Here is a 26,422-nt window from a genome sequence, read left to right as displayed (position 1 = left end):
TGCCCACCTCGGCCTTCCAAAGTGCTGAGATTAAAGGCGTGAGCCACCACACCTGGCTAGCTTCATTTTTCAATGTAATAATGAATATTCAATAATTTTGTAATCAATGATTTCCATGATGTTTTAAAGAACAGATAAAATTAATTTTAGTTACTACTAACTTGTATAAAATTAATTATGAACTTACTGCTTCAGTGTGTTCATTCTGGTAAATCATTTTATTATTATTTTAAGATAACATTTCCTGAGAACTTACTACATGCTGGTTACTTTGACACGCTTTGAACAGACCATCTCATTCAATCCTCACAATAGCCCTACGAGATACATGTCATTATCAGCCCCACTTTATAGTTTAAGAGACTAGGGTTTTAAATAAATAAGAAAAACAAAAGCAACACAACAAAACACAGCAAAAAAAAAAAAAAAAAGGGACTGGGATTTAAGAGGTTAATCTACCCCCAAAAGTAGTTAAATCTAAGTCATTTACCTCCAGAACTTACAACCTTAACTATAGCTCTCTTCTGAGAAATCCATGCATGTTCTTTAGCTAAATTCATTAAATGTAATACGTAACTGATATAACTAAGATTGCTTAAAACATTTGACCTTTACAATGTGTGCCTGCATGGCTACATTTTTAAAATTATCAAAACAATACACACACATCATTAAAAACAAATCTAGACTCATAATGAAAAACCAACAAGAGGATAAAAATCTTTTTCCACCTCCAAAGTGTTAACATCTGTTATAGTCATCTCTTACTTTTAATAATATACTATTTGTTTTATTTATTTTTGTGTGTGTGTGTGATGGAATCTCACTCTGTCACCCAGGCTGGAGTGCGGTGGTGTGATCTCAGTTCACTGCAACCTCCTCTTCCCAGGTTCAAGCAATTCTCCTGCCTTAGCCTCCAAACTATCTGGGACTACACACACGCGCCACCATGCCCAGCTAATTTTTATATTTTTAGTAGAGATGAAGTTTCATTATTTTAGCCAGGCTGATCTTGAACTCTTGACCCCAAGTGATCTGCTCATCTCAGTCTCCCAAAGCACTGGGATTATAGGCATGAGCCAACATCCCTGGCCTGCTGACTTATTTATAAAGTTTATCCTCTGTGAGCAATGGGGATTCTTTCTTATCAACACCCATATCTGCCCTCTACCATCCTTCCTATATATAGTTATCTTTCATTTTTACAATATAGTATTTATAACACATGTAAATGTAGTTCCCTGCAGAAATTAGTAGTACATTTGATAAACTTCCTTTCTTATACAGCATTTTATTTTTCAAAGAGTTTCCAACTACTTTTCTGCATGTTATACCTTCCTTTGTATCTCTTTCACATTATTTTATTTCATTAAATCAAGCATTGTATCCAATTTCCCCTTATTCACCCAATCTCTGCACCCTAGAGAGCTATTTTCTGCAACAGCATCTGGGTGGTATCTCTCTGGGTCTGCTCTAACAACTGTCATCCTGGGAATCCTCCTCGCTTTCTCTTGAGCTAGATCCACTGTTAACTGAATCTCACATCTTCTTCTTCCTTGGTTATCGCATCTGTACTAGAGCTCACCATTGAGTAGCTTCCTTAAAAAGGTACATGGGATGTAAATATTCATTATCCTTACATATATGAATACATCCTTACCCTCAAACTTCATTGATTGACAGTTTAATGAGGTACAGAATTCTAGGTTAAAAATTGTTTCCTTCAGAGTTCTGAATCCTTCTGAATGTACTGCTTCTTTGCTTAAGGGGTTATAAACCATAACTTTCATTTGGTTTCTCATTCCTTTGTGGTGATTTTTTCATTCTTGATATTTTATAATTTCATAATGATGTACTATGGTACGACTCTCTGTTAATTTATTAAGTACCTAGTGAGCAATTTCAATGTAAAGATTTGTGTCTGTCAGTTCTGGAATTTTTCTTCTTTTAGTTACTTGCTATTTTTTTTTTTTTTTTGAGACTGAGTCTTGCTCTGTCATCAGGATGGAGTGGAATGAAAATCTCAGCTCACTGCAACCTTCACCTCCCAGGTTCAAGCGATTCCCCTGCCTCAGCCTCCTGAGTAGCTGGGACTACAGGCGCTTGCCATCATACCCAGTTAATTTTTGTATTTTGGTAGGGACAGGGTTTCACCGTGTCGGCCAGGATGGTCTTGATTTCCTGACCTCGTGATCCGCCCGCCTCAGCCTCCCAAAGTGCCAGGATTACAGGCGTGAGCCACTGTGCTGGCCTCTCCCCTCTATTTTCATACTTACCCCTTCTTAGATTAATACACTATACAACATATCTTTTCTTGAAAATTTCCATCGTTGCTTTTTTTATACTTTCTGAAGATTTCCTGCATTTAAAATTCTTAATGCTCTACTGAAATTTTTTTTTTTTTTTTTGGAGACAGAGTCTTGCTCTGTTGCCCAGGCTAGAGTGCAATGGCACGATCTCGGTTCATTGCAACCTTCACCTCCAGGGTTCAGGCAATTCTCCTGTCTCCCCAATAGCTGGGACTAGAGGAACATGCCAAGCTAATTTTTGTATATTTAGCAGAGATGGGGTTTCACCATATTGGTCAGGCTGGTCTCAAACTCCTGACCTCAGGTGATCCACCTGCCTCGGCCTCCCAAAGTGCTAGGATTATAGGTGTGAGCCATCATGCCCAGCTCTTCTGAATTTTAATTTAGATTTTTTGTTTTTGTTTTTGTTTCTGAGACAGAGTCTCTCTCTGTTGCCCAGACTGGAGTGCAGCGGTATGGGTTCAAATGATTCTCATGCTTCTGCCTTCTGAGCAGCTGGGATTATAGGCACCAAGCACCACATCCGGTTAATTTTAGTATTTTTAGTAGAGACAGGGTTTCACCATGTTGCTTAGCTGGTCTGGAACTCCTGAGCTCAAGTGATCTGCCTACCTTGGCCTCCCAAAGTGCGGGGCTGGGATTATAGGCCTCAGACATTGTGCCTGGCCTAATTTAGATTTTTATCTCCAAGTCTTTCTTGTTCTTTTCTTTTTCAATGCATCTTATTCTTTTTTTTTTTTTTTTTTCAGACGGAGTTTCACTCTTGTTGCCCAGGCTGGAGTGCTATGGCGTGATCTCGGCTCACCACAACCTCTGCCTCCTGGGTTCAAGCGATCCTCCTGCCTCAGCCTCCCAAGTAGCTGGAACTACAGGCATGTGCCACCATGCCCGGCTGTTTTGTATTTTTAGTAGAGACGGGTTTTCTCCATGTTGGTCAGGCTGGTCTTGAACTCCTGACCTCAGGTGATCTGCCCACCTTGGCCTCCCAAAGTGCTGGGATTACAGGTGTGAGCTACCATGCCCAGCTCATTCTTGTTTTATAGATACTGCAGGTTCTCTGAGTTTAACAAGAGATTATCAAGAATGCCCTATTAAAACTTGCTTGGTGCTACTGTTAGTCGGATTTATTAACTGATAGGCTTTACGTGATTCATCCGGGATCTAGTTTACTCTAGGGGATTTCCACTGCCAGAATGTAGAAGATTATTCTCCAGAGGCATTCAATTTCTCCACAGAACTCCAACTACCACTGTTCCTCTAGTTTTATTCCCAACCCATCTCAGGACAAGAGGATAGACTCTTAGCTGTCTGTGTTCTCTACTCGCAAGGGGTATCAAATTTTTATGTATACATATACACACACAAATATGCATTCATATGATGATCATTAATTAATTGGAAATATTTGAAATGTCTTCAATTTGATCTGTGGCCAAAAATAAAATAAAATTCACTGAGGAAAAAAGAAAACATGAAGAGAGCACTTAAAATGTTAAAAGTATGCAAATACTATATTCATTGTTGAACTGTCTAAAAGGAAAAATATGGGAAGTAACCAAAATGTCTTTGTGTTAGAAACTAATTAAATAAATTATGATATATCTATTCAGTAGATGTGGATGTGCTGATTTGGAAAGATTTATAAGTTATACTACTAAGTTGGGGAAAAAAAGTTTGTAATATGTTAATGATCCCATCTGTAAAAAGACTGCACACATGTGAGTGTATATTACACATACAGTATAAATATGTGTATGGCGGGGGTTTGGGGGCATTTTATATATGTGTGTGTGTGTCTGTGTGTATCTATATATACTAATATGTCATATATATGGCATAAAAATGCAATTTCTGAAATGATATAAACCTCTAAAAATGGGGGAAAATAGAGAAAAGCAACACAATTTGCAAATCAGAAAGCAGATGAATGAATGAAGGGCACCAAAGAAGGCTAAACCTCATACCAGCAGTGAGGAAAGTCAAGAACCAACCCAGTTTACCATAGAACCCTCAATAATTACTGACTGCCCTAGTGCCTATGAAAATAAAAAAGGGCAGTGGGGAGTCTCATACAAGGAGCACTGGGTGAAGACTGAAAATTACTTAGATGCCTAGATCCCCACCTCATTTCAGGTTGCAAGGTGACTGCCCTTCTAGAGCTTTATTCTCTGAAGATAGTAGGAGAGGGCTCCTAGCCTGGAAGATGCTAACAACTGTTGAAGGCACAGGTACAGATGTAATGCTGAAATTAGGGGGATTCACGAACATATCTAAACACTAAGAATCCCCCCACCCCAATCTCTATTCTTCAACTAGACCCTAGAACACTGGAAACCATTCTCTTACCACCCTCCAGTCAAGAGATTGGAACTATTTTCTCTGGAAGCCAACTAGTCTAAAAGAAAAAGACCTAAAGACTTCATATTATTAATTCCCTAGGAAATGGCCAACCAGATCACCCGATAGTGAAACTCAAGGTCAACTTGTGCCAACCATATGCTTGCAATTTCCAAATCAGTTTAGTCTTTCCTTCATAATCTTAAGACAGCCAGGAAAAAAATCTTTTTTTTTTTTTTTTTTTTTTTTGAGACGGAGTCTTGCTCTGTCGCCCAGGCTGGGGTGCAGTGGCCGGATCTCAGCTCACTGCAAGCTCCACCTCCCGGGTTTAGACCGTTCTCCTGCCTCAGCCTCCCGAGTAGCTGGGACTACAGGCGCCCGCCACCTCGCCCGGCTAGTTTTTTGTATTTTTTAGTAGAGACGGGGTTTCACCGTGTTAGCCAGGATGGTCTCGATCTCCTGACCTCGTGATCCGCCCGTCTCGGCCTCCCAAAGTGCTGGGATTACAGGCTTGAGCCACCGCGCCCGGCCGGAAAAAAATCTTAATAGGGAAGAGCTCAAATCAACAAAATAGAAAAAAGCAAATTAGAGGAAATTGACCTAGCAAAAAAAAAAAAAAAAAAATTATAAAATCCTTTGAAAGATCAAAATCAGAAAGGTAAGGTATTACATCCATCTATAAGAACAGAGTGGTACAAAACACACAGAAAATAGAGCTCTTGAAAAATCAAACTAGTTTAATTTAAAAATATTCATTAAAAGGCCAGGCGCAGTGGCTCATGCCTGTAATCCCAGCACTTTGGGAGGCTGAGGCAGGTGGATCACAAGGTCAGGAGTTCAAGACCAGCCTGGCCAAGATGGTGAAACCCCATCTCTACTAAAAATACAAAAAATTAGCTGGGCACGGTGGCAGGCGCCTGTAATCCCAGCTACTCGGGAGGCTGAGGCAGGAGAACCACTTGAACTTGGAAGGTGGGGGTTGCAGCTTGAACTCAGAAGGTGGAGGCTGCAGTGAGCCAAGATCGCACCACTGCACTCCAGCCTAGGCAACACAGTGAGACTCAGTCTCAAAAAAAAAAAAAATTGAAAACTTAAACATTACAGCAAGAAGCCAACAAAAGGATTAAAAGACAAAGCAGATAAAATTTCAAAGAAATAAGAAAAAGACAAAAAATTTAATAAAAAGCAAGAAATTAAAATGCGAGCATATTAGAGTATATTACAGAAGGTATAATATCAAATAATGGCTGGCCAAAGAAAGATAACAGCCAAGTGCAGTGTCCTGCACCTATAACCCCAGCTACCCAGCTACTTGGGAGGCTGAGGCAGGAGGACTGCTTGAGCCTAGAAGTGTGAGAACAGCCTGGGCTGAACATAGTGAAACACAGTCTCAATTAAAAAAAAAAAAAATTTAGCGGGGCCGGCACGGTGGCTCATGCCTGTAATCCTAGCACTTTGGGAGGCTGAGAGAGGAAGATCGCTTGAGTTCAGAAGTTTGAGACCAGCCTGGGCAATATAGTGACACCTCATCTCAAAAATAATTATTTTTAAAAATAATAATAATGAATAAAAATTAAAAAGGGAGAGAACAGTAAAATGCAGAAGAGGAAATAATCAAGAAAATCATTCAAAAAAAAACTGCCTAGAACAGAAAGACAGAAGTTGCTAGAATGAAAGAGTCTAGCAAGTAGACACCACAGGGGATGAAAATATACCCACACAAGGCTAAAAAAAGAGAACAGCCAAGTGTGCTATGGATGTATCTGTTCTCTTGCTTTGGCCTTGTGTAGATATATTTCAGAGTGAAATTTTTGGACCTGCAAAACAAAAGATTCAGGATTCCTAGCAGGGCATGGTGGCTCATGCCAGTAATCCTGGCACTTTGGGAGGCTGAGGTAAGCTGATCACTTGAGGTCAGCAGTTCGAGACCAGCCTGGCTAAAATGGCGAAACTCCATCTCTACTAAAAATACGAAAGTAAGCCAGGTGTGCTGGCAGGCCCCTGCAATCCCACCTACTAGGGAGGCTGAGGCAGGAGAATCACTAGAACCCAGGAGGCAGAGGTTGCAGTAAGCCGAAATTGTGCCACTACACTCCAGCTTGGGCGACAGAGTGAGACTCCATCTCAAAAAAAGAAAAAAAAAAGATTCCAGAGAGGGAAAAGCAAAAAATAAAGAATAAAACACGTCACACACAAAGAATCAGGAGTTGGAAGAGCTCTGGACTTCACAAAAGCAACACTGGAAGCAAAAAAACAATTCAACACTGCCAATAAAATACTGAAGGAAAAACTTCCAATCCAGTCAAACTATGAATAGAATAAAGATATTTGCAAAACTGAATACAAATATTTAAATGCAGCCAATCTCTAAAAATTGCTTCTCATGCACTTGTTCTTAAGAAGCTACTACAAAATGTGCTTCACCAAAATGAAAGTATAGGGGTGGGCAGGAACGTGAGATGCCAAAAACAAAGAAATCCAAGAACTACATTAAAGGAGATCCCTAGAATGGGATCTCCCTAGGAAAATAGCTGTGCAACAGACATAGAGGGAAGCCAGTCCAGACTAGAACAGGCCTATTTCCAAAGAAAGTCATACTGCAGGCTATTATCATTAAGCTACCTGCTGCCACTGTGTAGTCTTTGAATGCCTGAGTGAACCAGACTGGATTTTAAAATCTATATTTATCTTGTTTATAAAATTTATATTTATCTTGTTTCAATGAAATTCCAACTCTCCCTTCCATGTCTTCAGTGCCACTACCTAGATCAGCTAATGACATCACTTTATCCAGCAGAAACATTCTGACCTACTTGTGAAAAATGGGGGGAAATCACCATAAGCCTAGAATGAGAATATACAGAGTAGTCTGCTACTACGACTGAGCACACTCCCACATAACATCCACTGTGAATGTGTCAGATGTGTCAGATATTCTTTTTTTTTTTTTTAAGATGGAGTTTTGCTCTTGCTGCCCAGGCTGGAGTGCAATGATGTGATCTTGACTCACTGCAACCTCTGCCTCCCAGGTTCAAGCGCTTCTCCTGCCTTAGCCTCCCAAGAAGCTGGGATTACAGGCACCCACCACCACACCCAGCTAATTTTTTTATTATTTTTTTTTTTTAGTAGAGATGGGGTTTCACCATGTTGGCCAGGCTGGTCTCAAACTCCTGACCTCAGGTAATCTGCCCACCTTGGCCTCCAAAAGTGCTGGGATTACAGGCGGGAGCCACCATGCCCCCGCCAAATGTGTCAGATATTCTAACTGTAGTGGACCCCTATGTTTACCAGAACTGGCTCATGACCTGTCCAACTGAATTCTCTAGAGGGGCTTTTGTAAACTCTCAGAGAAAGAAGCTAAATCTGAAATCAGAGTATGGCTTAGAATCTCTATTCAGGTAACAGTCTCAGAAAGCCTTCAACTGCGCTTTCTTATAAAACTAGGCTTATGCTTGTTACTCAGTTTTTAAAAAACTAAAAAACAGGCTGGGTGCAGTGGCTCACGCTTGTAATCCTAACACTTCGGAAGGCTGAGGCAGGTGGATTGGATTGCTTGAGTCCAGGAGTTTCAGACAAGCCTGGGCAACATGGTGAAACCCCATCTCTCCAAAAACTACAAAAATTAGCCTGGCATGGTGGCACAGACCTGTAGTTCCAGCTACTTAGGAGGCTGAGGAGGAAAGGTCGCTTGAGCCCAGGAGGTCAAGGCTGCAGTGAGTCATGATAGGACCACTGCACTCCAGCCTGGGCAACAAAGTGAGACTCTGCCTCAAAAACAAAACAAAACAAAACAAAAAAACCATCCTAAAAAAAGGAAGTAAAATAAAAATTACTTAGGAATATAAATACAGATAATTCCATTCTGAAGAAAAGTAAAGCAAGGATTACACAAAAGTCCAGACTATAATTACTTCTGGGAGGAGACATACTACATGTTTAAGTAAATAGTATTTGACAGCTACTGTGGAGACATACTAGTACCCATATTATTACTGTTCTTTAAACTATACATGTATTTTCCATGTACTATTCGCATGTAGGATACATTGGAAAATGTTTTAAAAATCAATTCTAAAATATTGCCCTCATTAGTACAGTGGTGAGTAAACAAATAAAAATATAGTACAGCACTTGGTTTATAAAATAATGAGTTAATATAAACACACATCTACAATAAGAAACAAAACCTAGCTTCTATTACATTCAAAGTATGTAAAAATGAAATATCTTTTAAGTTATACGAAATGTTACGATATTTTTATGGAGATCCATTCTTTTATCTCATAGATCGGATATGTCCCCTTCCCTGCCAGTCAGATTTAATAAAGCTCCCCTTTAATCCTCATTGCTTTCATTATCTACACTTCATTCTGCCTTAAATACTAAGCAATAATCTCATCATAAAAGAGGTCACGTCAGGTTGGGCGCGGTGGCTCACACCTGTAATACCAGCACTTTGGGAGGCCAAGGCGGGCGGATCACCAGGTCAGGAGATGGAGACCAGCCTGGCTAACATGGTGAAACCCTGTCTCTACTAAAAATACGAAAAATCAGCCAGGCGCGGTGGCCTGTAGTCCCAGCTACTCAGGAGGCTGAGGCAGGAGAATGGCGTGAACCCGGGAGGCGGAGCTTGCAGTGAGCTGAGATCACACCACTGCACTCCAGCCTGGGTGACAGAGCGAGACTCTTTCTCAAAAAAAAAAAAAAAAAAAAAAAAGGTCATGTCCAGATGCAGTCACTGCTACCTGTAATGCTAGCACTCTGGGGGGGCTAAGACAGGCCAAATGCTTGATGCTTGAGCCTAGGAGCTCAAGACGAGCCTGGTCAACAGGGCGAAAGCCCGTCTCTAGAAACAATATAAATATTAGCCGAGAATGGTGGCATGCACCTGCAACCCTAGCTCCTCGGGAGGCTGAGGTGTGAGGATCTTTAGAGTCTGGGAGGTTGAGGCTGAAGTTAGCTGAGATTGTACCACTGTACTCCAACCTAGGCTACAAAATGAGACCCTGTCTCAAAGAAACAGATCATAATAGTCACAATCAGGACAAACAAAGTTTGGTGTTCTTTACAACACAAACTATGCTTTACACTGCAACAGAAAGGATGGTACAGAAAAGATTAAAAAACTAAAGTAACAATGCTAAAAGTTGAATATTAAATGTTAACCAAAATTTTATGGTGCACTTGGATCTACTAGTAACAAAAAATTCAGGGCCTCAATCAATGGCTGATTTTATTTCAAGTACAGGTTGAACATCAAAAATCCAAAATCTGAAGACTCCAAAATCTTACACTTTTTGAGTGCTGACATGATTCTCAAAGATAATACTCATTGGAGCATTTCAGATTTAGAATTTTCGGATTTGGCTTGTGGAATGCAAATATTCCAAAATCCAAAAAAAATCTGAAATCCAAAACATTTCTGGTCCCAAGAATTTCAGTTAAGAGATATTCAACCTGTAGGCCGGGCATGGTGGCTCACGCCTGTAATCCCAGCACTTTGGGAGGCCGAGGCAGGCGGATCATGAGGTCAGGAGATCAAGATCATCCTGGCTACCACGGTGAAATCCCGTCTCTACTAAAAATACAAAAAATTAGCCGGGCGTGGTGGCGGGCATCTGTAGTACCAGCTACTCAGGAGGCTGAGGCAGGAGAATGGCGTGAACCCGGGAGATGGAGCTTGCAGTGAGCCAAGATCGCACCACTGCACTCCAGCCTGGGTGACAGAGTGAGACTCCATCTCAAAAAAAAAAAAAAAGAGAGAGATTCAACTTGTAATAAGAGAGCAAACACAATTCTGGTAGAAAAAATAGTAGTTGGTAATGTCACTGAATTACCTTTATAGAATTTGACTCATATAAACTACAATCAAATACCTGCATGCAACAGAACGATTGTTATGTTTACCTTGAAGTCCATTAAGGATCGAAGTAATTTCTATGGATTTAATATGAGCAGTATCAGAGTTTTTGGCATCAGTGAGATCCAGTTTCGATACCATTTCAGGAGATGGATTTGTCTGAAATGGTGGCTTGGATAAGCGCCGAAGTTTACAGTTTTTTGGAGAGTATTTTTCATCTTTGTCTTTTTCTTTGTCTAATTTATTCTAGGTTAAGAAAAAAAAGTATGTCATAATTTATCATAAGGCACTTATTAGAAACAATGTTAATATCCACTTTTAACTCACTGTTATAGAATATATTGTTAAATATTTAACATAAAACGAAAGAATATAAGAAGCCCCTCAAAACAGCCAAAGATTTTTAAAGCTACTTAAGAAAACACTACACAGGATGATCAAAAGGTTTTGTATTTATACTTTAATAATAGGACTCAAATTAGCAATCAGATAGGTGATTAGGACTAGCAAACCTACAACTTACTCTTCAGAATTAAAATCACAATACGTTTAAATTAAATACTAACTAAAAAAAGAAACAACTGCAACCTGGTCATTTCAAAATCTCATTATATGTGGGTTGGGAATGACAAAATTCCAAGTACTTTTGTAAAGTCAAGTCAGGAGCAACCTTCCTACCTCAGTGACATATTAATGTTTTGAGAAAAGATGAGAAATTTTCTCAAATTATTTGTTTACAAATAGATGAGCAGAGGCAGACACATTTCCTGGAAACTACTCTTAAAAATTATTTTGATTTATAGGAAAAATAAGCTCTCTGAAGCTTGAGTTAGCAGTAAACACTATAAATTCTGAGTGAGAGTAATTCTCCTAAGGAGGATACATATCTAGTATCATTCCAGATGCAGAGAAGATAAGTTAATTCCTTACATATAATAGATGCCTAAGGGTAGTGGTTCTCCAAGTGTGGTCTCTGGCCCAGTTATATTAGCATCTCTTGCGAACTTGTTAGAAATGCAAACTCCTTGAAACAACCTCAGATCTACTGAATCACAAATGCCCAGAATGAGGCCAAGCAATCTGAGTTTTAAGTAGTCCTCCAAGTGATTCTGAAATGTGTTCAAGAGTGAGATCCACTGCCTTAGGGATCTGAGATTCATTCTCAGACCACACTGAAAAGACATATATGTAAGTAGACTACCACAGCCAATAAATGATTAGTGTTGTTCCAATTTTCCTGCTATTGCCGGCCTTTTCACCACTTCATAATTTATCCCAAAAGTCATAATCTATCCATGCATGCTGAAGGCAGAAATAGTTTCCCCGAGTTCAAGTTCAAATATGGCTTTCAATGTGTATCAGAGGGCAGCCTCAACAATAGTGGCTCTTAGAGTAAGATGAAATACAGTGATGGGGGGATGTACATTATCAAAATATTACGTAGGAAGCCTTTTCAAAATTCACGTGCCTCTTCCCTCATGACCAGGAGTTTTAATATGCAGGAGGAGAGACCAAGAACTGAAGAGAGGCAAATACCTAGAAAGAACTCCTTAAGTAATCTATTAGTTTTCCCACCACTATCCTCCACCCTATCTTCCCCACCCTTATCCTCCACCTTACAAATGCTACTCTAAAACTTGCTTTGTGTAAAGATATTGGCATTTTTAGTCTCCCTACCCCCAACAGAACTCTTTCAGTACCTAAAAACAATGCTAAATGCAGCATAATTTTCATACCTTCGTGTAAAGAAGGGAAATGAAAAAGGGGTTGGAGAAGTCTTGAGTTGTAACTACTGGGTTGCTACACCGAAAATTTTAAAACACAGACCCAATTTTATAGTGAAAAAAGAATGACCCCTTTAGGGGGGAAGCTTTCATTATTTGGGGCCACTAAAGAAACATTTAGCAGAAAAGTAAATATTAAAAGCATCTCACTTTGAATATGAAGACTGAATTTCAAAATAACTATTAAGCACCTCAACAACATGTACTATTCAAAGTATGTAACAGCCATTAAGAAGATTTTAAAAATTCTAAAACCTAGTCTAACCTAACTTTTAGGAAAATTTAGTCTTAGAATGAATAATTCTATCATACATAAAAGTAACATTAATTTTCCATATGAGCTCCTAAGTAAATCCCCATGGCATTTGTGTGGTTAATAGGATCCTGTGGGGCTAGGTACGGCAGCTCACGCCTGTAATCCTGGCATTTTGGGAGGCCGAGGCAGGTGGATCACCTAAGGTCAGTAGTTCAAGACCAGCCTGGCCAACATGGTGAAACCCCATCTCTACTAAAATTACAAAAATTAGCCAGGTGTGGTGGTGTATGCCTATAATCCCAGCTAGTCGGGAGGCTGAGGCATGAGAATCGCTTGAGCCGGAGGTGAAGGTTGCAGTGAGCCGAGGTTGCACCACTGTACTCCAGCCGGGGCGACAGAGCGAGACTCTTGTCTCAAACAAACAAACAAAATCTTGTGAAAATATTCTAAGCCACTAACTATAATCAGATAAAGATGAAGAGAAAAAGGAGTTGCCAGATAGCCTTTTCTTCCTTGGAATGGTTTACAGCTATAATAATAACCTATGTCTTCAAGCCACACTGCCTTATGGCTCCTGGTTGGGAACCAGAGGGGAAGGAAATGGCAAAAATGGATAAATAAAATGTGGTTGAGTGGCTTTATATAATGTTGCGACTGAAAAAGTCTCAAAGATCATTCAGTACTGTTTCTAAAATGCTTTCCCTAACCTGACAAAATTAATTATATACAAATCTAGCATTTGAAAAATGTGCTATTTCAATAAAGTGTAACACTAACATGTATTTAATTGAATCATTTGCAGGAAAACTTCTTTTAAAGAGCTAATAGTGTGTAGTAAAACCAAGCACTTACCTTTATTTTCTTCCGATGTTTTATCTTTGGCACATTTTTATCAGCAGGTCTTACTATTTTATCTGCTTTAATCCATTCATCGTATCTAAAATAAAAGGAAATATAAATATGTACAATATACACCACAGAAATAACCTATGCCATATTAAAGAGAAACTCTCATAGAATCATGACATTTGAGAAGGGAAAGAACCTTGGAAATCATCTCAGCTTCCTGGTTTGAAGAGCAAGCTACCAAGGCACAAAGAGAAGGATGTAATAACTTGCCCATGGACATAAAGTTAGTTACTGGCCGAGCCAAGACTAGAGAGCATGATCTCACGATTCCTCAACTAGCACTGCTTACTCAGCTACAACAAAGAGAAACTGAATCTCTATAGTAAGTATTAAGATAAATCACCGTATTTTCTACATTTTGTTTTACTTTGTTTTGTTCTTAAGCAGCAGGTAGGCAATTTTTATCTAGACACATCAGAAAGCTAAGGTAATAGCTTCAGTTTTAAATGGCATTGTGTAATAGAAAAGCACTGTATTATGGCCGGGAGCAGTAGTTCATGCCTGTAATCCCAGCACTTTTGGGAGTCCGAGGCGGGCAAATCATGAAGTCAGGAGATTGAGACCATCCTGGCTAACATGGTGAAATCCCGTCTCTACTAAAAATACAAAAAATTAGCCGGGCGTGGTGGTGGGCACCTGTAGTCCCAGCCAATCGGGAGGCTGAGGCAGGAGAATCGCGTGAACCCAGGAGGTGGAACTTGCAGTGAGCAGAGATTGCGCCACTGTACTCCAGCCTGAGCGACAGAGCGAGACTCCATCTCAAAAAAAAAAAAAAAAAAAAAAAAGGCACCGTATTGTAACATAATGCAAAATCAACTAGAAAAAAAAAATGCTTGCTCATAAAATACTAGAAAAACATTACTCTGTAAAGTTTTTCAGTATTCTGAAATGCTTCCTACATGTACAGACAGCTGAGTCAACAGTTGTGATGGCCTCTTCATTCAATGCTGATAGTCTTTGCAATTTCATAGGGTGCAAGCTACTATTAACTGCAATAAAACTGTTTGTTTAAAGCAAAAAAAAAAAAAAAAAAAAGAATGACAGTTTCTTCATCCTTCATTCATTCAACAAGTATGACAGCTAGAAGAAGTAAACATTAAAAATGAATTGACATTCTCTTCTTGTGTTCAAAGTTACACACATTACTCACAGAAAACAGAAAACTCACTGGTATTTTTAACTCTCGAACATGGTCACCTGAAAACGAGCTTTTAAATTAAAATGTCCTCATTGTTAGAGGTATTAAAAGGAAGTAACAAAGTCCCCAAATCAAGAAGTAAACTGACCAATAAATTATATTCTTACTCTAGCATAGGCCTGGAAAGTATCTGTAGCAAACTCCTGGGCGGTTATTCCGCTGGTACAAACTACTGGCTTGTAGCCAGAAAAGCTGAGGATTCATCCCCATGCAAGGGGTTCTGTTTATATGCTGGAAGATGCTGAGGGCCGTAATAAGAATAAGAGGGAATGGAATGAGCTTTAGGACAGACTTAACATAATCCCTGCTTACTAGTTATGTGGTTCTGATCAAAACTCATTCTCAGTCCAAGGCTTAGTTTACTTCTGTATAAAATAAGACTACAATTTAAAAATAAAATAAAAAATAATGCTACGTATCATATATGGGTTTTTTTGATAGAAATATATGGTAAGTACAGGTGTAAGTACAAATATATGATAAGTACGTTGAAAAGCTTTAAAGCAAGTGTTCTTCTACTAAACACACTCCTTTTGGTACTTACACCTGGCACTGTAGCATCCATCTATATATTTGCAGCAGTACTTCTACCTTTCCTGTTAATACCAAGAATTGTATAATGCTTAGGAAAGCAATTTACTTCCTTCCAAAATTGGGGGCATGGTGGGAAACGAAAACACTTCCATCCTCTGCAAATTTCAATATGAACTCCTAGAAGTTGCTCTATTAGAATAGCTATGGAAAGAAGTCCAGATAGCAACTTTGTTTTTAAAAGAAAATAAAACAAGCTTTCTAATTTTTTATGAGAGAAACTGAAGTCAGCTCATGATGGCTGCACATAACATTAATGTGGGCTAAACAAAGTTATAATTGGCCGGGCGCAGTGGCTCAAGCCTGTAATCCCAGCACTTTGGGAGGCCGAGACGGGCGGATCACGAGGTCAAGAGATCGAGACTATCCTGGTTAACACAGTGAAACCCCATCTCTACTAAAAAATACAAAAAACTAGCCGGGCGAGGTGGCGGGCGCCTGTAGTCCCAGCTACTCGGGAGGCTGAGGCAGGAGAATGGCGTAAACCCGGGAGACGGAGCTTGCAGTGAGCTGAGATCCGGCCACTGCACTCCAGCCTGGGCGACAGAGCGAGACTCCATCTCAAAAAAAAAACAACAACAAAGTTCTAATCATGTTTTACCTTTCTTAACCAAAGGCTATCTGTTCTGTAGCGAGTTTTATACCAGACATTTTTTACTATCAATAAAAAAACTGACTCAATTCAACCTGGATTTTGTTATCAATTATATTTTGAAGTAGGATAAAACAGTAGTTTTCAATTTAAGAATGCATACATGATATTGTACATTTGTATATTTTACCTGCCTCACCCAACACATCAAACAAGGAAAAACAGTTACTGCCTCATGGGTAAGGCATTACACTGTGATAAAGGAAGATTCCTTTATTACTCAGAGATAATGTTGTTTAAATTCTCCTAAGAACAAGGTGGCAAGAATATATACATAAATAATAAAATAATGGATGCTTGGAATGGTACAGGCTGGGGCCCATTGCCTAAGCTCCATAAATCCTACATAGTAATCATGTTCTCTTCTACTCAATTATAAAAAAAAAGGATGGGCCGGGCGCGGTGGCTCACGCCTGTAATCCCAGCACTTTGGGAGGCTGAGGCGGGCGGATCACAAGGTCAGGAGATCGAGACCACGGTGAAACCCCGTCTCTACTAAAAATACAAAAAATTAGCCGGGCGCGGTTGTGGGCGCCTGTAGTCCCAGCTACTCGGGAGGCTGAGGCAGGAGAATGGCGTGAACCCGGAAGGCAGAGCTTGCAGTGAGCCGAGATCGCGCCACTGCACTCCAGCCTGGGCGACAGAGCGAGACTCCGTCTCAAAAAAAAAAAAAAAAAAAAAAAGAATGGTACAAGAGGACTGGATGTCAGAAAAATGTTGAGTAGTGACTTTAGGTGTCAAACGTGTGTTGGAGCAGGCAGGACACACACAAAAAAATAAATTATTAAATTAGATGAAATTAACTACATACAGAGTTCTAATAAAGAGTATGGCCTTACTATTCTGGAAAAATTTTGTTTTACAATTCTCAAGGGGCTGGGCGCAGTGGCTCATGCCTGTAATCCCAACACTTTGGAAGGCTGAGGTGGGCAGATTACCTGAGGTCAGGAGGTCGAGACCAGCCTGGCCAACATGGTGAAACCCCGTCTCTACAAAAACACAAAAATTAGCCAGGCATGATGGCGCACTCCTGTAATCCTAACTACTCAGGAGGCTGAGGCTGGATAATTGCTTGAACCCGGGAGGTGGGGGTTGCAGTGAGCTGAGATCGCGCCATTGCACTACAGCCCGGGTGAGAGAGCAAGACTCCATCACAAGAAACAAAACAAAAAAATTCTCATGGAATATTCTGTATAGTTTTAAGAAATTCCTTGAAAACTTACTATAGAGTAATAATGTAATCTAACAGCAAACATAATGTATAATAATATATTTATAGCTCTAACTTACAGATATATAAGTATTAGCTAAAATTATGACTCTTCTGTTATTTGACTTCTTTCTATTCTACTTTCTCAGTGCTTTTATTTGTTTATTCAGGTATTCCCTTGTTTAGACACTAAGCTTTTGCATTTTTTTTTACCTGGCCAGTTATGCTCTTTGTATAAAATACAGTTACACAGTATTGTTACTGTCATCAAAACTAATAACTTTTAGAACTAGAGTATATCTTAAAAATTTATCAGGGACTTTATTTCACAAGTTAAGAAATTCCAACAATGAAAGTGAATTAGAGTGCTTGCCAAAAAGCACCCCTGTGGAGAATTAGAGAAGAGAAGGAAATGGACTGTCCGTTAAAAGATTCTAACACGAAAATAACAGTAGGGGGCATTCCAGGCCCTATTCAGACTAAGCTTCATGAAGAGTGGGAAACCAGTGACATAAAGAGGAAGAAAAGGTGAAAATAACATGTGAGAATTTTGGTTGAGGAAGCTTTTTCAAATTACAAATGTCCTTACCAAATACAAGCTGAGACTACTGACACAAACATATTGGCAGACAAGAATTTCAAAACCTAATGAGATTTTAAATAGCATTTTAGTTGTCTGACAGATGTTACAAGAAATACAAAAATGGTCAAAAGATTAAATAACTATAACGGATCATTGTTTTTAAAAATAAGAAATGTTCCTTCTGTATATGTAATTACCCATTAGATATTACCTAAGTGTTCCTTCCATTTTCTCTACAGGATGTTTTCAAAGAATAGGGAACACACACACACACACACACACACACACACACACACACAAAAATTCATGTGGGGAGGCTGGGCATGGTGGCTCACACCTGTAATTCCAGAACTATGGGAGGCCCAGACAGGCAGATCACCTGAGGCCAGGAGTTCGAGACCAGCCTGGCCAACGTGGTGAAACTCCGTCTCTAACAAAAAGATAAAAATTAGGCCCGGTGCAGTGGCTCATGCCTGTAATCCCAGCACTTTGACAGGCAGTGGTGGGAAGATCATGAGGCCAGGAGTTCGAGACCAGCCTGGCCAACATGGTGAAACCATATCTCTACTAAAAATACAAAAATCAGCCAGCCGTGGTAGCAGGCGCCTGTAGTCCCAGCTACTTGGGACGCTGAGGCAGGAGAATAGCTCGAACCCGAGAGGCGGAGGTTGCAGTGAGCTGAGATCACGTGCGCTATGGCACTCTAGCCTGGGTGGCAGAGTAAGACTCATCTCAAAAAATAAAAAAAAATTCATGTGGGGAAAAACTCTACATGAAAACCCCACATTTCCTATAGACATTACAATTATTTAAGAAAGAACTAAACTGGCATAATTACTGGTGCCAATTAATTTACAAAAGTAATACTAGTGTGTAAGATTTCTCATTCCTTACCAAGGAAGCACACGCTTGAAAGAAGAAGGCTTACTTCAGAACTACAACAAAAAGTTTACAGTTAATCCTTTCTTCTTTATAAATTTAGACTTTTAAAAATACAGTATATGTAGTATATATTAAAAAGAGACAACACCAAATTTACCTTAGACATAATAGATAATAGTCAATGCAGGCCGGGCGCGGTGGCTCAAGCCTGTAATCCCAGCACTTTGGGAGGCCGAGACGGGTGGATCACGAGGTCAGGAGATCGAGACCATCCTGGCTAACACGGTGAAACCCCGTCTCTACTAAAAAATACAAAAAACTAGCCGGGCGAGGTGGCGGGTGCCTGTAGTCCCAGCTACTCGGGAGGCTGAGGCAGGAGAATGGTCTAAACCCGGGAGGCGGAGCTTGCAGTGAGCTGAGATCCGGCCACTGCACCCCAGCCTGGGCGACAGAGCAAGACTCTGTCTCAAAAAAAAAAAAAAAAAAAAAAAATAGTCAATGCAGATAGAAAATAGGAAATTTTATCTCAAGTTCACATATCCTGAATTTCATAAAAAATTAAAATAGGCCAGACCCAGTGGCTCATGCCTGTAATCCTAGCACTTTGGGAGGCCGAGGAGGGCAGATCACAAGATCAGGAGTTCAAGACCAGCCTGGCCAACATAGTGAAACCCCATCTCTAAGAAAAATACAAAAAAAAAATTAGCCGGATATGGTGGCAGGCACCTGTAATCCCAGCTACTTGGGAGGCTGAGGCAGCAGAATCACTTGAACCTGGGAGGCAGAGGTGGCAGTGAGCTAAGATCACACCACTGCACTCCAGCCTGGGCGACACAGTAAGGCTCTAGCTCAAATAAAATAAAATAAATAACCGTAAAGGAAGTGGCAAAGAGTGAAACTGCAGCTAAGATATAGAAGGCCATAAAATATTTCTCAACTTCTCCTTGGGGTACCATGTCAAGTAAGATATCTATTCATCCCTGAAAGTACCTTCTTAAGGAATATGAGAATCTTTTTTTTTTTTTTCTTCTTCTTCTTCATATAGCGTCTCCATTGCCCAGGCTGGAGTGCAGTAGAGCCATCCTGGCTCACTGCAGCCTTGACCTACCAGTATCAATTGTCCCACTTCAGACTCCTGAATAGTTGGGACTCCAGGCATGCACCACCACACCTGGATAATTTTTTTGTATTTTGTAGAAAAAGGGTGTCACTACGTTTCTCAGGCTGGTCTCAAACTCCTGGGCTCTAGTGATTCACCCACCTTGGCCTCCCAAAGTGCTGGGATTATAGGTGTGAGCCACCGTGTCTGACAGAATACAATAATCTTAGTAAGTAAGTTAAATACAAACCTTTTGGTTTGAAAATGCTTCCAGACCAGCCTGGCCAACACGGCGAAACCTCACCTCTACTAAAAATACAAAAATCAGCTGGGCATGGTGGCGCATGCCTGTAATCCCAGGTCCTAGGGAGGCTGAGGCAGGAGAATCACTTCAACCCAGAAGGCAGAGGTTGCAGTGAGCCAAGATTGCACTACTGCACTATAGCCTGGGCAACAGAGTGAGACTCTGTCCCAAAAACATATGTAAAATAAAATAAAATACATTGTCTTGCAATTTTAGATTCAAGTAATGCAGTTTTCTGAAAATGAGAAAATTGAGGTAGACTGGGTTGTATTTTTTATATATATATAATATAAACATATATATACAGTCCAGGATAGTTTATCTATCCTGGCTTTAACTGGTCTTAACCTTTAGGAATTACGATTACAAGATCATAATTGGCCTTTTCACAACAGGAAATAAATTAATTTTGCAGGGCACAAGGGAAAGAGCATTACTAAAAAGCTTCCATTTAAAAAGAAATACTGAAACAAAAAGTATTGAAACAAATATTAAAAAAAATATTGAGTTAGAAAATTAAGACAGTGATTAGCCTATACTTTTTCAATTCAGTTATCAATACAGTCAATATAATTAATTCTACAGATGGAATCTAAACAAGTATCTCATTGAATATTTATCTAAAGTACTAAGGAAAATATATCCAAGGTATATATATGACTTGTCTGAGAATATTTCTATTGAGATCACTTAACATTCAACTAACAAACAAACACAAAAGAACATATGCATGATAAACTCATTTAACTTCTGAAGATCTAATATGTTCCCTGACCTACATAAAATGAAGTAGAATGAAATTTTTATTTTTATTTATTTATTTTTTTTTGATGGAGTCTTGCTCTGTTACCCTGGCTGGAGTGCAATGGTGCGATCTCAGCTCACTGCAACCTCCGCCTCTCAGGTTCAAGTGATTCTCCTGCCTCAGCTTCCCGAGCAGCTGGGATTACAGGTGTGTGCCACCACATCCGGCTGATTTTTGTATTTTTAGTAGACACTGGGTTTTGCCATGTTGGCCAGGCTGGTCTTGAACTCCTGACCTTAGGTGATCTGCCCCCCTCGGCCTCTTAAAGTGCTGGGATTACAGGCATGAGCCACCATGCCTGGCCGTAGAATGAAAAATTATATGAGACTCCAAGACTGTAAGTACACATGTGGACGTATTCATCTGACAAACACCTCTTAGGTACCTATTATGTAATAACAGAGTCTGCACTAGGCAGTGGGTACTCAGCAATGAATCAACAAACAGCTCTTGTCTGCGAAGAGCTTACAATTCAACAAAAGAAGACAACACTAAACAGTAATGACAAATTTTGTATACAAACCTGAAACTTTCTGAAAGAAACCCACCATATAAATATTCGATTTTTCAAATGTTTAAAAATATTCATACAAAGCTAAAAGATACCATTCAGAGACCATAGCATACTTGCTCTCACCACAGAAAAATAGGATTTCTAAAAAGAAAACTTTATGGCTTTTGTATGGATGCACTGGCAAATTATGTAAGAAATCATTCCGTAATAATAAAAACAGAAAAGAACGTTAATCGATCAGATATACTACCAAAATGGTTAATATGCCCACATCAGTTCAGCTTTTGGTTCTTCTTAAACCCAATTTTAAAAGAAATATTATCAGCATATAGTTAATATACACCTAAAAAGCACAGTCTTAGAGATTTAAAAATATATAGCATGCAGAATAAAAGTATTTTAAAAATAACTTAAGTAAAATCAAATTAATGTAATACTTAAAACCTCACTCTTTGAAATATGTATAGATTATAAGATAAAAATCTAATAACCAATCATGAAGTAAATGTTAAAATCATCTATATTTTGTTTTCTATAATGAATAGATTGATTTAATAATTGTTGCATAATATGTATTTTATATCTTGCCTCTCTATAATCAAAAAAGTTAATGTATGTCATATAATTAACTTACTAGGTTTTTTTTTTTTAAATTGAGACAGAGTCTCGCTCTGTAACCCAGGCTGGAGTGCAGTCGTGTGATCTCGGCTCACTGCAAGCTCCGCCTCCCGGGTTCATGCCATTCTCCTGCCTCAGCCTCCCGAGTAGTTGGGACTACAGGCAACTGTCACCATGCCCGGCTAATTTTTGTACTTTTAGTAGAGACGGGGTTTCATCGTGTTAGCCAGGATGGTCTCGATCTCCCAACTTCATGATCCGCCAGCCTTGGCCTCCCAAAGTGCTGGGATTACAGGCATAAGCCACCACGCCCGGCCAACTTATTTAGTTTTTAAGAACCTCACATCTAAAGTGGAAATTTGTGCTGTTTTAGTAAGGAAAGGGATTTCCCCTCCTGAATTAAATAAAAGTATGACAAAATAACAGAAAAAAACACCAAGTCAAAATAAAAAGCAGTGTTAATCGTTATTAATTATAAATTTCATAAGCAATTTTATCAATATTTATCTACTGTATGAATTTTATATAATCTCAATTTATATGTATTTTAATCTGAATATCTAAAATAAGACTTATGAAAATAACTGATCACAACTAATGCTTTTAATAATGTACCTATAATAAAATGAAACAAAAAAGTAGTATATTATTCAAAAATAAAATTCCTGCCGGGTACAGTGGCTCACACCTGTAATCCTAACATTTTGGGAGGCCAAGGCAAGCGGATTATGAGGTCAGGATTTCAAGACCAGCCTGACCAGCATGGTGAAACCTCATCTCTCCTACAAAAATTAGCCGGGCATGGTGGCACACGCCTGTAATCCCAGCTACTCGGGAGGCTGAGGCAGGAGAATTGCTTGAACCCAAAAGGCGGAGGCTGCAGTGGGCCAAGATCGTGCCACTGCACTCTAGCCTGAGCAACGGAACGAGACTCTGCCTCAAACTAAACTAAACTAAACTAAACTAAACTAAACTAAAATAAAAACAAAATAAAATTCCTAAGTATGATATAAACATTTCATATTTCTACTTCATATAACACTTAAATCTACATCAGAGAGACAGGAATGGTATTCCTCATACTTAAGAATATAACAGCAGAATGATAGAACCATGAATTAAAATTATAGCATAGTCATATTTAAGAGTTGACATAAACAGCTCAACGGAATGGTATAGTAATTATATCAATAGGTTTTCCCAAGCAATATAACTCTATAAAATGAAACTGAAGTATAGGTCTTTAGGCAGAGGTAATACGTAATAATAAGAACACGAATACAGCATTTTACCAAAGCTTACAAAGACAACTGCAAATGGTTAACTGTGCCATTAATTGCATATTATAATGCAGATGCTAAGTTTTTTTAATTCCCCAAAAGTATACTCTGTTAATATTTGATAAATGTATGGAATTAGTTATTTGTGCATACTTAGACAAAAACATCAATGTACCTGCCAATCTACAAAACTACTCAATGAAACAGGTCTAAGTTTAGTAAACACTCTTAAGATGAATACACAAAGAAAAATTAAAGCCCATTTGAGTACAACACATAACTGAATTATCATCTCTTTTTCATGAAGGAAATGTTTATGTTCATTTGTACTCAAAAACTATGGTTAACTCAAAAGTCACTCTCTTTTAATACAAATTTACAGATAATGGAAACCACTGTCAAATGGTCATTTTACAGGCCTGTGACTTCTGTACTATAGAAACAAGGCAGACAATTTCCTAGGGTACCTTGCTTTCTAACATTACCAGGACAATTATTTCAAAGAAGATGAGTAGAACAACTCTGTACTCTATTTCAATATTCCTAAATCCAATGGCATACACAACTGAAGTATAGCAGGGATCAGATTACATGGAAGTAAAAGAAAAAAGAAAAAAAATGAAGGACACAAAACATTTTAGAGCAGGAAAGAACAAAGCAATTAAGTTGAAAAGTGACATTAAAAATTTTTTAAGGACAAAAGGAGACTAAGAATAGCTAAAAAGTCACAGAAAATTATTATTTCCAATCAAATTCATTCCAGTCTCTCAGTCTCGACTCCATTTTGTTCACTAAGAGATAGGCTCTTTATGTAACCCAAAGAGGTCACATATATCATATACAAATATGAACTCAAATTAGATCAAAGATGTAAACATTATAGCTAAAACTATGACGTTCTTAGAAGAAAACATACAGGAAGATCTTCAGAACACTGGATTTGGCAATGTTTCTTTGGAAATAACATCAAAAGCAGAGGCAACAAAAGAAACATTTGCAAATCACGTATCTGGTAAGGGAATAACATCTAGAATATATGAAGAATTACAATTCAACGACAACAAAACAATTGACCAATTCAAAAATGGCAAAAACTTGAAGGGACGTTCCTCTAAAGAAGATATACAAATGGCTAATAAGTACAAGAAAAATGTTCAACTCTAGTCATTAGGCAAACGCAAATCAAAGCAGAGTGAGACACTAATTCACACTCTCTAGAATGGCTATAACCTCCCAATTTTTTAAAATAGAGAATAACAAGTGTTGGCATGGCTGCAGAGAAACTGGAACCCTAACACATTGCTGGTGAGAATGTAAAACGGTGTCGTCTCTGTGGAAAAGTCTGACAGTTCCTCAGAAAGTGAAACACAAAGTTATATAGAAATGAAGTGAGAAGCAGCTCCAGTGAGAGGGTCAAGCCATATCTATCCCAATCCCCTATTATAGGTATCGCTTTAAAAAAACCAATGACCCAGTGGCTTTTATTTGAATTTTAACTTCTGCTCTACTTCCATTTTGTTGTCGGGAGGTCCAATTTAGATCAACGTTCATTTAGTACTTACCATATGCCAAATGAATACTTTTCTAGATGTGGTAAGTGATATTAGGAGAATAGATATGAAACAGAAATTTTTTTCATATTTTAAAATTAAGTTCAGTTTTGTAATAATACATAATGTAGTCCTGATGTAGAAAGCTTGAATGATGAAGAAAAAAAGAAAAGGAGGGGGAGGAGAGTTGAAGGGAAAGAATTTACCCAGAGTCCTAGGTGAAAGTTATATTCCAGGAGATCAAATTCCTCTGGCTCAGAAAAATAATTCAGAAAAATTTAGTATCAGAATTGTGACTCAAGTGAGTATTGGAAAAATAGGAACAGAAACAACAACAAAAAAATGTTAAATGGGTATCAGAAAGAAACAGGGGAACAATTAGAAGGGAGAAAACACACAAAGATGAGAAAGAGACAAAAGATAATTGAGGAGGGGTTTCTCAATTTTGAGAAAGAAAGAGAGAAAGAAAAGGAAAATAAACAAGAAAAATGGTTGTAGCTGGAGCAGCTGGAGCCCAAGCAAAGCATATTACGGATGGAGTGATCAACTGACTGTTATGCCACTGATAAGGCACGTAAGAGGGCAAGAAAAGCAGGAGGAATTTATCTACAAAGGGTCACTAGTGTTCCTGGTAAGAACAGTTGTGGAGACACAGTGAACAAAAGGTTGATGAGAGTGGGTTTACACAGAAAAAGGAGAGAAACTGAATAACAAGTGTAGGTAACTTTCAAACAGTTCTCCTGAATGAAAATGGAGCCAAGAAATGTCACAGTAGAAGTCAGGCTCCAGAAAAGATTTTCCTTGAGATAGGACAAATAACCACAAATCTGTAAGTAGTGGGAATGACTTAGAACAGAACAAGAAAATGGGCCATGTCTTCGATCAGGCAAGAAGGGATGGTTATGAAGACTGGCTTCAGACAGTAGCATGATTGTGTATCTATAGCTAAAGATGAAAACACAGAGAATGTGGCAGCAAATGCAGTTAGATAGGCAGATCTAATGAAGTGTGTAGAAATGTTTTTCTTGTTTCTCTCAGCAGGTACAAAGCAAGGTCACCAGCTGAAAATGAGGATAGGGAAGAGATGTTGGGGATGTGAAGACATAAGCAGCAGTATGAAAGTTTTCTAAGAAACTAGGAGAGTGAATGGAAGAAGGACATAAAGAATTAAGGACACACTTGAGGTTCACAGTTACGAATTTAAAGAAAGAACAGTCATTGTGGTTGCTTGCTTTACTCCAACCAGGATCAGCTGCACAGGTGCAGGCAAGGAGCAGGAGGGTTAGATTTAATCAAGGTTCTTGTGGTTTTGTCAGATGAGTACTATAAAGCAAAAGGAGAGAAAAATAAGAGCTGGAGTCAAAAGAAGTGATTATAGTAATAAATGCCAGTGAATGTAAGCAATATCAAGGGAAGATTGAGTGCATTAAGTGGGGTGGAGACGTAAAGGGTGGTAGGATCAACAGACTGTCAATCTTGCTGGGGTTAACTGTCATGCCTGGGACTATGAATTCTCTAATAAGGACCACTTTTTAGTATCTTTGGTGACAAGCACAGTATTTGGCACATAGTGGATATTCAACTTATGTTTGGAAAATAAAGGAATAAAGTGTGAAAAAAGCAACTGAACAATGGCAAAAAGTAGGACTGAACCTACTTAGCTGTGAAAGCCTTTTACCAG

The 26,422-nt window shown here is 38.9% G+C and overlaps 1 protein-coding gene across 6 annotated transcripts in view; it reads right to left on the bottom strand.

Annotated features, from left to right (window-relative positions):
* The window catches only part of LOC105474602 (AT-rich interaction domain 4B), a 168,294-nt gene that overhangs the window by 16,540 nt on the left and 125,332 nt on the right, over positions 1–26,422 (bottom strand). For all 6 annotated transcript variants that reach the window (XR_011610377.1, XM_011729392.2, XM_011729396.2 and 3 more), the window contains 2 exons: positions 13,399–13,483; positions 10,554–10,752 (listed from right to left, as the gene is read on the bottom strand). Coding sequence is in view for 5 of the 6 variants with exons in the window: in XM_011729392.2 (XP_011727694.1) it covers positions 10,554–10,752; positions 13,399–13,483 (284 nt within the window). In the remaining variant the exon portion in view is untranslated. The remainder of the gene's footprint in view (positions 1–10,553; positions 10,753–13,398; positions 13,484–26,422) is intronic.

Source organism: Macaca nemestrina, chromosome 1 (assembly GCF_043159975.1).
Source record: "Macaca nemestrina isolate mMacNem1 chromosome 1, mMacNem.hap1, whole genome shotgun sequence".
Taxonomy (NCBI): domain Eukaryota; kingdom Metazoa; phylum Chordata; class Mammalia; order Primates; family Cercopithecidae; genus Macaca; species Macaca nemestrina.
Note: the sequence above shows the minus strand (reverse complement) of the source record. Positions and strands in the feature narration are given on the sequence as shown.